Source organism: Danio rerio, chromosome 11, assembly GCF_052040795.2.
Source record: "Danio rerio strain M-AB ecotype USA chromosome 11, GRCz13ab, whole genome shotgun sequence".
Taxonomy (NCBI): domain Eukaryota; kingdom Metazoa; phylum Chordata; class Actinopteri; order Cypriniformes; family Danionidae; genus Danio; species Danio rerio.
The window spans coordinates 33,522,372-33,536,632 of NC_141031.1; the positions used below are offsets into that span (position 1 = coordinate 33,522,372).

The 14,261-nt window shown below is 34.9% G+C and overlaps 2 protein-coding genes across 4 annotated transcripts in view; both read left to right on the forward strand.

The window, feature by feature from the left end:
- The first annotated feature begins 1,300 nt into the window (after window positions 1-1,300).
- Window positions 1,301-4,724, forward strand: wdr83os (WD repeat domain 83 opposite strand). The gene is made up of 4 exons (NM_200716.1): window positions 1,301-1,410; window positions 1,949-2,054; window positions 2,182-2,279; window positions 4,380-4,724. The coding sequence occupies exons 1-4, from the start codon at window positions 1,361-1,363 to the stop codon at window positions 4,444-4,446; spliced, it is 321 nt and encodes a 106-aa protein (NP_957010.1). The 5' UTR covers window positions 1,301-1,360; the 3' UTR covers window positions 4,447-4,724.
- A 1,875-nt stretch (window positions 4,725-6,599) lies between these two features.
- cacna1ab (calcium voltage-gated channel subunit alpha1 Ab) overlaps window positions 6,600-14,261 on the forward strand; it is a 278,990-nt gene continuing 271,328 nt past the window's right edge. For all 3 annotated transcript variants that reach the window (XR_015502049.1, XM_087272738.1, XM_087272744.1), the window contains exon 1: window positions 6,600-6,945. The gene's annotated coding sequence lies outside the window, so the exon portion shown is untranslated. The remainder of the gene's footprint in view (window positions 6,946-14,261) is intronic.

A 14,261-nucleotide genomic window follows, 5' to 3' on the forward strand; every position in this document is an offset into this window, starting at 1 on the left:
TTTGATAATTCAGAATTTTACTGCAGTAACTAAAATGATACAGTGTGTTTATTATTATTTACTTGTAGCATGTGACAATTTTTGGGGCGGCACGGTGGCTCAGTGGTTAGCCCTGCCGCCTCACAGCAAAAAGGTTGCTGGTTTGAGTCCCGGCTGGGCCAGTTGGCATGTCTGTGAGGAGTTTGCATGTTCTCCTCTTGTTCGTGTGGGTTTCCTCCAGGTGCTCCGATTTCAAATCAAAGACATGCTATATTGGTGAACTGAATTGTCAATCATTGTTGTGATTTTGGTGCATTATGCATTTACTCTTACTATGACAAAGTTAAATTTCAAATGCAGTGCACATACAATACACTTTAATTCTTAAGTGATTTTTAAAAATAATTTGGTGTTTTTTTAATTATTTTATTTGTTTTAATTTTTATTTTTATTATTTACATTTTTATTTGTATTTAATTATTTTACTGGTACTACTCGGTTTCTATAAACAGTATTAATTTTAATAATATGAGCTAGATATTATTTTGTTACACTTTTCAATTATTATTTTAATATTAATAAATATGATTATTTTATTGCACTATTACAATTTTTACAATTTTCCACATACCTATAATTATACAATGAAGCTACAGAGTGTCAATACTTCTTGCACTTAACATAAATTTTTGTGCATGATTAATTCATTCTTACAATTAATTTTGAATCATATGAAATGCAGAATGTAGAATTTAACACATCTTGAATGTATAATTCTAAATGGCTTTGTTAGACTGCATTTGTAGCACTTAATAGTTTAACTATATTTGGCCAGTTGCAAAAACACAACCACCATGTTAATATTTGACCAAAGGCAGAGTTAACCCTTGAAAAAAAATGAAAGCTTACTCATTATTTCCCCACCCTCGAGGGTTTTTAAACCATTATGAGTTTCATTCTTCTGTTAAACCTAAATGAAGATATTTTGAAGAAAGCCGAAAACCTGTAACCAAAGTAGGAAAAACAAAAAAGTCTGATCAGCTAGCCGTTAATAGTATAGCCCTATTCAGTCTTACCTTTTGGATTCAAACTAAAGTGATGAACATTTTTTAAAACTAACGATACAAAATTCCGGTCTTGAAGAAATTTAAGACGACAAAATGTGATATTACTTAATAAACACTATAAAATACATGACATTATTAATACACAGTCGTCGTTTATACTCAAAGACTCCTCATCGACAGGGGACGCTAAGAATCCACACATCTTTGAACGCAGCGGAATTGAGCGTAGTAGAGTTTTACATGTCAGCTGTTGGCTGACGTGCTGCTCCTAAGCCTCTCAAATTAGTTTTAAAATTGATAAGTTTTAAAAAAATATGACCGTGAACAACATGGCAGATCCAAGACGACAGAATAAGATTTTTCGGTGAGTATTTTATCAGTTTTTCACACCGCTTGAGTGATTGCGATGAGCGTTTTTATTGACTGTCGTTAGCATCACTGTTAGCAACAGAGCTAATGATTAGACGAGATTAAACCAGCTTTTCTGTTTTAAGTAACGTTATAGTATATACGGCAATATTCAGTTTAGGATCATATGTTAAATATAAATTGGATATATTTGACAGTTTTTTTATTGTTGATGGTTTAATCACATTTTAATTTTAAAATTTACTACAAATATGGTTACTATTGTTGACGGTTGCAAGGCAATGGTTCATTTGTGATTACCATTACCACCAGGTTTAACTACAGAAAAAAAAAAAAACTTTTATTTGAAGTAAACCCATGGATGATCACTCTTGGACATATGTCTTTCTTATTTTTTTATTTAACCTTGTTCAACCTAAGTATATTTGTATTGTTTTCTTTGATTAACTCTTGTAAAATCTGTATTTTTTATTAGTATAAATTTGATACATCAAATGACAGTCTAATTAAAATGCATTGTGTTCACTTTACAGCTACAAGCCTCCCAACACCGAATCAAACCCCACACTGGAAGATCCTACACCAGATTACATGAACCTGCTCGGCATGATCTTCAGTATGTGTGGTCTGATGCTCAAGGTGACCACATCTACTGTTTTTACTGTCAATACTGCTTTTTACTTCATGCGTTTCTTGTTGTTTATGACTAAAACATGAGTAGATTGGTCTCTAGCTATTTAAATTGTGTTGAATTTGTGTTTTGCAGCTTAAATGGTGTGCGTGGATTGCAGTTTATTGCTCATTCATCAGTTTTGCCAATTCACGAAGCTCTGAAGACACTAAACAGATGATGAGCAGCTTCATGTAAGTTTGTTTGCTTTAATTTAAGGGGTAGTTCACCCATATATGACAATTTCTTATTAGTTACCCAGAGGCCATTTAAGATATAGGTTTCTTTTTGTCTTCAGTAGAATATTACAGAAGATTTTTAGCTGAAAATGTGATTGTTTGAAATTTATAGTATCAAGTCAACCGCAACCTGGGGTCCGTTCTTCGCACGTGGATTATTAGTTTGCTTGATTTGGTTATTGACGATTTGACATGATCCAGGATCATTTCGTTCTTCAAAATTCATCCAGTTCTGGTAGCTCAAACCTGCTAGGGAGCAGCTTTAATTCATATAAACAGGTTTAGATCGGGTCATTTCAACCAAAGGAGATACTGAAAATACGAAACGAATGCTAATATTTTTTTACATTAGTAGTTATATACACTTGGGAAAATAGTAAATAGTTTAAAATATTATATATACATATTTATGTGTATGTGTGTATATATATATATATATATATATATATATATATATATATATATATATATATATATATATATATATATATATATATATATATATATATATATATATGGTTTAAAAATATACACATAAAACTTGTGCACTCTGAACTCTGAAATAAAAGTACAAATACTGTTATGGGTTGGTTTTCCCCAAGGGGTTCAAAGAGAATTTATTAATAGGGACTATTTAGATTGACATACTATTTTTAAGTACCAGCTTTAGTACAATTTGTGTATGATAATAGACGCACAATATTCTGCAGGTTTTTTTTTTTTTTTTTTAAAGGAATAATAATTTATGCAGTCATGCACGTTTTTACAGCTGATATGATGGTGATTTGATGCTTCGCAAAATTTCCAGACACCTTTACCAATATCAAAATACTTTTTAATGCAATATAAATTTAAACAGCCAGTTATTCCTTACGCCGATTAAGAGATTTTAATAGGCCTAGGTTACTACAATAAAGAAAATCTGCTCTAAATGTAAAACTAAATAAATTGCTAAATGGTCTTGACACATGAAAGAGTAAAGCCTGCAGCCCACAACAAAAGAGTAAAGTTATTGCGTATCATATTTAACTAACCATTTACTATGAATTTCATGTAATTTTGCTCACATGGATAATTAAATATTAATCAAATGATTGCGCTACTGTCAGCCTATGGTTGTATTGCGGATCATGATTTCGAGAATCAATAGATCTGTCCTTCACAACATGTGCAGCTATCTCAGATCAGTTCATCCAGACATTTTAATCTGATATGCGAACTTGTTTAAAGAACAAAATTAGACGAAAATTAGAGATCAGGTATCAAGATTAAAAGATCCAGGATATGTCAAATAAACTTAGAACATTTAAGCAAGGTACGAAGAACAGACCCCAGGGCTTTGAGAGTCAAAAAATGTCAAATAAAGAAATATAATACTTTTTGTGGTTTTGATACATTGAGGTCGCATGATGATCAGTCTATGCTAGATTTATTATTAATTATGTAATTATAATTATTTTGTAAATAATCAGTTTCTTTCATTTGTTTTACTTTTAAGATCTCAGTGTATCACCAGGTGCCACATTTATTTTTATTTTTTCTGCCTTTGTTTTTGGACTCTCAAAAAACCAATAACCTTTGGCATTTAAGCATTTTTTTAAAAAGATAGTTCACCAAGAAAATTAAAATGATCTCACCATTTATTCACCCAGGTGTGATTTAAAGCTATATGGGTTTATTCAAAGAAGATATTTTGAAGAATGTTCGCTTCTGGCACCCATTTGACTTCCATAGTAATTTTTCTTTCTACAATGAAAGTCTAATAGGTGCTAAAAGTGAACACTCTTCAAAATATCTCCCTTTTGTTTTCAACAGAAGACAGAAACTGAAATAGGTTTAGAAAAAGTGAAGGGTGAGTAAATAAAATAATAATTTTTCGGTAAACTATCCCTTTACATTTAGAATAAACTGTCCCTTTAATATTCGTTTTGAATAATTACTCTGTAATCTGAAACGGTGTTTTTGTCAAAATGTAATTTTATTTACCCGAAGATATTCTTAAATGTAATGCGTTTGGACTATTATGCCAAATTCAACATACGTTTGTTTCTCCAGGCTGTCCATTTCGGCGGTCGTGATGTCTTATTTGCAGAACCCACAGCCCATGTCACCACCGTGGTAACAAATAATCCAGAACGCAGTCAGCATCTCAGCAGGAACGGTATGAGAACCAGCTGATCCTCCCACTGTCCTTCTGGGACGCATGGACTACACTCATCAGCCCAGCTGGCCAATCAGAAGCTGACAAAATGACCGTTGGAGCTCCTGTTTGGCCATTTCAAGTTTTCTTCTGTGTATACCAGTTATTATATGTATGTAAATGACCACACCATGCTAAAATATTCATATCCTGTGAAAAATTTTGAGAAATAAATGACCGTTTTTATGCACTGCTTCAAATATTTCTTTGTGGCTGTTGTTTTTTCACACATTTATTTATATATATATATATATATATATATATATATATATATATATATATATATATATATATATATATATATATATATATATATATATATATATATATATATATACACACATACACATACACATCCACACACACACGCACACACACACACAAGTTAGTTCTAATTAGGTCACTTTGATGTGCAAAACTAGAGTTTGATGTTAATTTATTCGTCTTGCTGCTGCTGCTGCTTCTGACTTTATATTTGGACATAAGTGTAAATAAACTTTTTAATCCTGAAAGATTGAGTTTTTTAAGTAAGAAAGATGTGCTGTGAGACATGAATATGCAGCACTGTACAGACGTGCCAGATTCATTCCTTTCAGTTTGTCCAAGATGGATTTTGCACAAGCCTGGATGGTTTAATGAGCAACTGGCAACTCTTTGTATGCATTTCTTTTTTTCATTAACTGAAGTGAAGTGTGTTATTTATAGACTTATGATTTTATAAAATTAGGGTTGATTCTTTAAGAAGATCTTGAATATGTATGTTTGATAGTGAAAAAGAAAACATTTGTATGTGTATAGCCTATTTTGCCACTAGGTGGAAACATTTGATCTGAAGTTCTGAATATTTATGGCAATGCCAGAAATCTAGGCCTATTATATGACTCCTCATCTAGTGTTTTCTGATGATAAATTCATATTTTTAGTAAATGCAGTGTCTTCAACTAATCAAGTTCTCACACATTTGATGGATGAATTTGGCATGCTAAAGGATTAATATCATGAGGATTAATGTTATGATCATAGGAACAGTAATGTTTAGAAATTGCTGAGTGAAATTCCAGAGGCTTCATAAATAAATATAGCCATATAATGATGTATCAAATATGTGTTTGGGCACTGACAAAATAAAGCATTTAAAATTAATCAAATTAAACCATATATAATTTACTTTTATTTTAGTAAATATGTCTTGTCTTTAATATGTTTGGTTTAATTATTGCATTTGCAATAGTTTGATGCAATTTCTTATGACCAACAACTGGCCTATTCAATGTAAATGAGGATCAAAACGGACTAATAATAAGATGTTGCGTCAGCATTTTATCATCATTAAACAATTGTTTCTTTCCTCATAAGACTTTTTCTTCTCATCTAATAACTCTTGTTGGCAAATTCAGAATACCTATTCATCATTTGATTTACTTGATAAGAACTCGGTACATCATAAGGTGCCACGTGTTATTTTTTGTTCTGCCTCAAAGTACCAATAACCTTTGGCATTTAGGCATAAACAATTTTAAATAGATAGTTCACCCCAAAAAATGAATACTACCTCATAATTTATTCTCCTTGCTGTGGTTTAAAGCTGGTTAGGTTTCTTTTCTTGATTACAAAGATAGTTTGAAGAATGTTCATTTCTGGCACCCATTTGACTTCAATAGTAGGACGAAAAATGACTATGAAAGCCAGCATCCAGCATTCTTCAAAACATCTGTTTTCAACAGAAGGAAGAAACTCAAATAGGTTTTGCACAAGGATGAGCAAATGATGAAAGAATGATTTGTTTGAGTGAACTGTCCCTTTAATATCAGTTTGAATAAATAGTTTTGACATTTAATATAGCTATTATAGTCATAAAGAATTACATCGAATCAAACTCAGAATTCCTATTTTGTTAAACCAATCCATAAATTAAAGCGGATGTATTTTGTAATTGTGGATTACGTTTTATCAAGGTGAGGTGATTGTTTCTCTTATGTTAATAGAAACATTTCAATAACTATACAGTCCCTGGTCCACCGCGCAGTAGCAGTGAAAGCGCGTAGTTTTATCCGCGCGACACTCAGCTCTCCGTTCAGTACAGTCACGTCTCCGGTGCGCGCGCGCGGTGCAAGTGTATGCAGGTCTCGCGCCACGCAGAGTCGTTTCAGGAGGACAGCCTTCATTTCTACATCTGACAAGACTCAACGATTACACTAAGGTGGAAAACCCACACAAAGTATCCGTTTTGTCAACAAAAATACTTAAAGACAGAATGTTCCGAGCCTGAAGATGGATATGACCTGCCGCTCTGAGTCAACGGACGTCCGACCATTCAGTTTGTGGAGTTTTATTGCTAGTTTAGTCAGTTATATACTACAGGTGAACCGGACGGGTCCAGATTCCGGGATCTTCTCCGAGAAAACACAAGCCTCTCGGGTGGTGAGTTCACTGCAGTAGCCTATCTATGTTCACCATCGTTTAAACAGTGTTTACATCAATAGCCTGAAGCTCTGTTTATATAAAATATTATTTAGTTATGCAATTTACATAGTCGTATACTTTTGTAGCATCTATCTATCTATCTATCTATCTATCTATCTATCTATCTATCTATCTATCTATCTATCTATCTATCTATCTATCTATCTATCTATCTATCTATCTATCTATCTATCTATCTATCTATCTATCTATCTATCTATCTACTCAAATTAACCATGGTTTATTATTGTTAAAGTGTAGTAGGCTAATCATGTTTGTTGTGGCATTGATTTGTTTAACCACAAATTTACTGCAAAACGTTTCAACTATAGATAATGTAGTAAAACCATGGTGAATTTGTGGTTACCATGATTTATATAAAATAACCATATTTTCTGGTTTATTGTAATACAAGTGTGGTTTCATTGTCTGTCTGTCTGTTTGTCTGTCTGTCTGTCTGTCTGTCTGTTTGTCTGTCTGTCTGTCTGTTTGTTTGTCTGTCACTCAATCTGTCTTTCTGTTTGTCTGTTGGTAAACCTGTACCTGCAATATCTGTGACATAAGAGAAGAATATATTTACACTTTGCTTTTTGTTTGGCTGAAATGTTGCATTTGGTCACGTACAATGGTAATACTCTTATATTTCCCTTAAGTACTTTTGAAACCCATTTAAGTACTTGGAACATGTCAAAGTGCTGCTGTTTTGTTACCTGATATATTCAAAACACCATGGTATCACATTGGTTCTGTTTTGGGTCATTTTTAACACAATGTTGTACATGTCAGATGATCCGCTGCTAGTCTTTTGCTGTTCTCAGTGTGATGGCACACAGCCTGAGCTATTTATCATAATGTGTTCACTCAGCAGATAACATATTATTTATGCTCTGAAGGGTACTAAATGCAGCAAATCATTTTATTGTTTGTTCAAACGTTTTCCTCTCACTTCTATGTAACATTACACTTGTCAGCAGACGAACTAGCTGAGACTCTGAATTTCACCAGCAGTTTCTGATTACAGTTCACTAAATGTATTTTTTTAATATGCAGCCATATGAAAATGCCACACTGCAGAGAGGCATTGAGATCAATCCAGAAAGCCACCCTTGAGTTTGACATTTGACATTTTGTTGATGCCCATTATTTTTACGGGTAAGTTTGTGTGGTTTTGGAGAACTTTGCAAATGTCACCCAAATTGCGTGTGCTCATACACACCCACACAATAGTGAGGCTGTCTGTGGGTTGGTGCAAAGGAGATCCAACCCACACAAATGGCCACTTGCTGGAACACACAATGATGAAAATGAAATCATCCAGAATTGGGTCTTACTACCTTTTGTGCCTGTGCTTATGCCTTACCTTCTCATTACGGAGAGATTTATGGTGTTGTCGCTTTAGAAAACAAAGCAAAGAGGGATTCTTTTGTCTCGTCCAGGAAGCAGCCAATGCATCAAACTCTTTAAATAAGGAAACCTGAATGAAAAATGCAAAAGCATGAACGTCACAATGCTGTCAGGCTCCAAGGAAGGGGCATAAAAGTGTGTGAAGGCTTAAAAATAATTAGTTCACACGAAAATAAAAATTTGCTGTAAATTCAATCACCCTCAACCTATCCAAGAAGGTGACGACTTTTATCTCTAGTAGAACATTATACACTTATGGGCCACTTTATTAGGTACACCGGTCCAACTGTTTGGTAACAAATTTCTTATCAGCAAATGCATTTTAACCTTGAGGCGGATTGGCTTCAGCAGCAGAAGACCACACTGGGGGTCACTCCTGTCAGCTAAGAACAGGAAACTGAGGCTACAATTTGCTCAGGCTCACCAAAATTTAACAACAGAAGATTGGAAAAACATTGCCTGATGAGTCTTGATTTCTGCTGTGACATTCGTATGGTAGGGTCAGAATTTGACGTCAGCTACATGAAAGCATGGATCTACCCTGCCTGTTTCAACAGTTCAGGTTGGTGGTGGTGGTGTAATGATATTTTCTTGGCACACTTTGCGCCCATAGTTCCAACTGAGCATTGTGTCAATGCCACAGCCTATCTGAGTATTGTTGCTGATCATGTCCATCCCTTTATGACCACAGTTCTCTGATGGCTACTTCAGCAGGATAACGTGCATGTCATAAAGTGCTAATCCTCTCAGACTGGTTGCTTGAACATGACAATGAGTTCACTGTTCTCAAATGGCGTCCACAGTCACCAGAACTCAATCCAATAGAGCACCTTTGGGATGTGGTGGAATGGGAGATTCACATCATGAATGTGCAGCCGACAAATCTGCAGCAACTACGTGATGCTATCATGTCAATATGGGCCAAAATCTCTAGGGAATATTTCCAGTACCTTGTTGAATCTATATGCCATGAAGGATTAAGGCAGTTCTGAAGGAAAAAGGGGGTCCAACCCGGTACTAGTAAGGTGTACCTAATAAAGTGTCTGGTAAGTGTAGTAGTAATGCAAAAATAGCAGGGTTTTTATCATCCTATGCAGGGCTGCACAATATTGGAAAAAAACGACATTGCAAAATTTAGTTTTTCTGCAATATATATTGCAACATGAATACAATTTCAGCAGATATCTTAAATAGCTTAATTTGGGAAGAAATGATTAACTTAGATTGATTGGGGTGATTTTGTAAGGGTGTGAATCATTTATAAAAAATAATAAACAAATTGCAAGCAAATATTAATATGTTTGCTTAAAAGCATAAATATTATTATTATTATAGAACAACAAAAAAGTGAATAAAACAGTGATTTATGGTTTCCATGGAGTCAAACTCTAACTGTAAAACTGTCAAACAGTATTCAGGTGCATAAATTGAATAATACAATGTAAAATAACACTAGTTAGTCTTCTTTGTATTAATTCAGTAAAATTGTTGTTCACTAAGTTACAAATGTACGTTTTTGTGCCTGAATCCTTTAAACTCTCTTGAAATGCCTTTAAAACACATGCAAATGATAAAAGTTTCACTGTTATGGTTATACTTTGCAATGACTCCACAAATCTCATGTGTTTTCAACTGTTGTGCTGATCAACTAAAATCCCAGCTCAAAATTGCATATGCTGCAATGTGACTATTGCGAACTCACGTTGCGATATCAATGCTGAAACAATATATTGTGCAGCCCTAATCCTATGTACATTTTAAAGCATTACATGAGAAAATGAGTGATAAAAACGCCAAATAACAAATAAAAGTTTTTACACTCGCTTTAGATGGTTTTGGACATTTGCGAAAAAGGGCTAATGCGAATAGTTAGCGATGGAAATGCATTTGCTGAATAAACTCTGACATATCAAAAACTAAACCCACTAATCAGAGTTGTTGCTAGATCAGATATGGTTGCGGCTGGAAGTTAAAAAAATGCTTTATATTATTTATTAAGTTTCCCATTAAATGTATTTTATTAATGTCTACCCCTACCCCAGCCATAAACCCAACTGTCACAGTACTATAAAAATATTAATTATTGTTATACAGTGTCATAAAAAATACTGCTATATTGATGTGCATATCGCACTTCCAGTCGGCCGTGTATCCTATCTAGACTTTATCACTAATCAGCCTTGTCTATTATGCTTGCTTTGTTTACTGTTGTTGGTTACTAGGTTACCAATACTGCAGTCAGCTGCTCTAACAACGTAATGGAAATGCACCCAATTCACATTGCTTCACGTTAGAATGGAAACTTGACTAATGGCTTCTGGCAGCACTTTAAAAGTCAAAAATAAATAAATGAAATGTTGGCCTATTTTCAGACACCCATAAAATTTTCACAGACAGCCCAAATGTAGCCTTGTTTTAAGCAAGAGATCTATGTTTAGAAGTCAATTAAACACAAAATTGCTTGGTGGCATTTTTTAAACATTAAACGAGAGATAAAACAGCACTTTAAAACTGTGAATTAAAGGTAATTACAGTGCATCCGGAAAGTATTCATAACGCTTCACTTTTCCACATTTGTTTTGTACAGCTCTGTTCCAAAATTTATTAAATTAAATTATTTTTTTCAAAATTCCACACACATTACCCCATAATGACAATGAGAAGAAAGATTTTTTGAAATTGTTGCAAATTTTTTAAAAAGCTGAAAAATCACATGTATATAAGTATTCACAGTCTTTGCCGTGAAGCTTTAAATTGAGCTCAGGTACATTCTGTTTCCTCTGATCATTCTTGAGATGTTTCAGCAGCTTAATTGGAGTTCACCTGTGGCAAATTCAGTTGACTGGACATGATTTGAAAAGGCATACACCTGTCTATATAAAAACCCAGGGTTGATAGTGCATGTCAAAGCACAAACCAAGCATGAAGACAATGGAACTGGCTGTAGACTTCCGAGACAGGAATGTCAAGAGGCACAAAGCTGGGGAAGGTTACAGAAAAATTTCTGCTGCTCCAGTTTCAGTTTGCACAGTGGCCTCCATCATCTGTAAGTGGAAGATGTTTGGAATCCCCAGGGCTCTTCCTAGAGCTGGCCGGTCATCTAAGCTGAGTGATCAGGGCAGAAGAGCCTTAGTCAGGGAGGTAATCAATAACCCGATGGTCACTCTGTCTGAGCTACAGCGTTCTTCTGTGGAAAGAAGAGAAGCTTAAAAAGGGACAACCATCTGTGCAGCAATGCACCAATCAGGCCTGTATAGTAGAGTGGCCAGACAGAAGCCACTCCCCACCTGGAATTTGCCAGAAGGCATCTGAAGGACTCTCAGACCATAAGAAACAAAATTCTCTGGTCTGATGAGACTAAAATTCAACTCTTTGGAGTGAATGCCAGGCGTTACGTTCGGAGAAAACCAGGCACCACGCATTCCCAGGTTAATACCATCCTTACAGTAAAGCATAGTGGTGGCAGCATCATGCTGTGGGGATGTTCTTCAGCAGCAGGAACTGAAAGACTTGTCAGGATAGAGGGAAAGATGAATGCAGCAATGTACAGAGACATCCTGACTGAAAACCTGCTTCAGAGTGCTCTTGACCTCAGACTGGGGCGACGGTTCATCTTCCAACAGGACAATGACCCAAAGCACACCGCCAACGTATAAATGGAGTGGCTTCAGAACAACTCAGTGAATGCTCTTGAGTGTCCCAGCCAGAGCCCAGAACGAAATCCTATTAACCATCTCTGGAGAGATCTGAAAATGGCTGTACACCGTCGCTTCCCATCCAACCTGATAGAGCTTGAGAGGTACTGCAAAGAGGAAATAATTTAAGGAAATAAATAACGCTGTAACATAAAAAAATGTGAAAAAAGTGAGGTGTATCAATACTTTCCGGAAGCACTGTATGTTTTCTTTACTCTGAAAATGACTAACTTTCCCTAACTTTGAGTCAAAAATGCAAAAAAAAAACCTCTTTAATGTTCTACTCAATAAATAAAGTAATCATCATCTTGCATAGCATGAGGGTCACTAAATTAAAAACGAATTTTCTATTTTTGGCTGGGCAAACTATCCCTTTAAAGATGGATCTCCTTCACCTCCCTGTTGGAACTGGGATGTGTAATGCGATGGCTTTGGCCAAAAATAAAGAGACAGATTTAGTTAGTTCCATCTTTAGTGTCTGATCATTGAGACAAGCTGTGTCCCTCCTATAATCAAAGCCTGACAAATAAAACCCGCTGTCACATAGAGCACAGCCACAATAAGACTGTTGTGTGAATGCAGTCCATTCACAGTTCGGCCTCTGTGCTTATCTGTTCCTGGGCTTTTCTCCATTTGTGTCTTTCTTTTTGTCTACTCCGCCGTATATGCTCTTTGGGGAAGGTCACAGCAGCATTTGCCACCTTCTCATTGCTTTACTTTTGGGTACAGAAGTGTAAAAGTGTTATCGACCGTGGTGGCTCCAAAGTCTTGACCGTAGCCCTGCTGCATTTCGTCTTGTGCACCTGTGTTTTTGAAAGTGTTGAGTGCGTATGTGTCACTTTAAATTAGTTTAGCCTTTCTCTCATGTCACAGCGCACACATTCTTCAAACACCGTCAGCACATATCGTAGTACCAGAGGAGAGCATCATTTATTTTCACCTGACGTCGGTCGTTCTATTGCAATTTTCTCCAAACAACCATGCAGCCATTTTTTAATTAAACCTCCCTTGGTTCCTTTTTTCCTTCACACTGCTTTCATTTCTCCTTTGATAGCTTGTCATGTATTTTCCCCATTTACCTTCATTCTTTTCTTCATTACCATTATACTGTATCATCAATGTAGCAAATAAATAATGTAATGCAAAAATTAATCAGGCATATGGTATAGTTTATGCTCATTTACATTTGGGGTTAAATAATTCACCCTAAAAGAATGCCATATTTTATGTTTCATGTGTGTTTTTATGTATATATTTATTAAAAGTAATAATGAGCACTGCCATAAGATTAGCAATAAATAAACGAGAAGAATTATAACATAAATTATATATGGATAAGAAATTCTCCTGGTCCAATTGCTAAATTATTAGAAATTTTGGTAATTCGTTTATTTGCTGCATTTTGAAAACCTTTACAAAGGAAATATATTCCATTTATTAAACAAATAATAACAGCTATAATTAATCAGATAAAACATTTGTATTTAATGTTTGTCTACATGTGTAAGTAATTAATAAAATAAATAAGAAAAATTAGATTTAATAATGATAATAAATCAGGAAATAAAAATATACAGGATATAATCAAATGATATTTTACAATATAAAAATAAATACAGTATACAGTAGTCAACATTTGAAGTGGATCAAAAAGGTTTTTTTTAAATTGTCCCAAGACAAAAATAGGTGTTGCTTAACAGTGTTATGACAACTTTAATGTAAGGTTTGAATCCACTTCAAATGTTGACTGCTGCATATGAGCAATTCCAGCATTATGGATGTGACATTTGCAATTAAAACAAAATATAAAGTTTACACTCACTGGCCACTTTATTAGGTACATCTGTCCAACTGCTCGCTAACGACAATTTCTAATCACATGCCAGCAACTCAATTCATATAGGCATGTAGACATGGTCAAGACGATCTGCTGCAGTTCAAACCGAGCCTCAGAATGGGGAAGAAAGGGAATTTAAGTGACTTTGAACGTGGCATGGTTGCTGGTGCTAGACAGGCTGATCTGAGTAAGTCAGAACTTCTGATTTACTGGGATTTTCACACACAACCATCTCTAGGGTTTGCAGAGAATGGTCTGAAAAAGAAAAAATATCCAGTGAGCAGCAGTTCTGTGTGTGCAAATGTCTTGTTGATGCCAGAGGCCAGAGGAGAATGGCC

Coding starts and splice junctions, on each gene's coding strand:
- wdr83os (NM_200716.1), top strand. CDS start 1,361: ATGACCGTGAACAACATGGCAGATCCAAGACGACAGAATAAGATTTTT. Junction 1,411..1,948: donor CGACAGAATAAGATTTTTCG/GTGAGTATTTTA, acceptor TTCACTTTACAG/CTACAAGCCTCCCAACACCG. Junction 2,280..4,379: donor CAGATGATGAGCAGCTTCAT/GTAAGTTTGTTT, acceptor TTGTTTCTCCAG/GCTGTCCATTTCGGCGGTCG.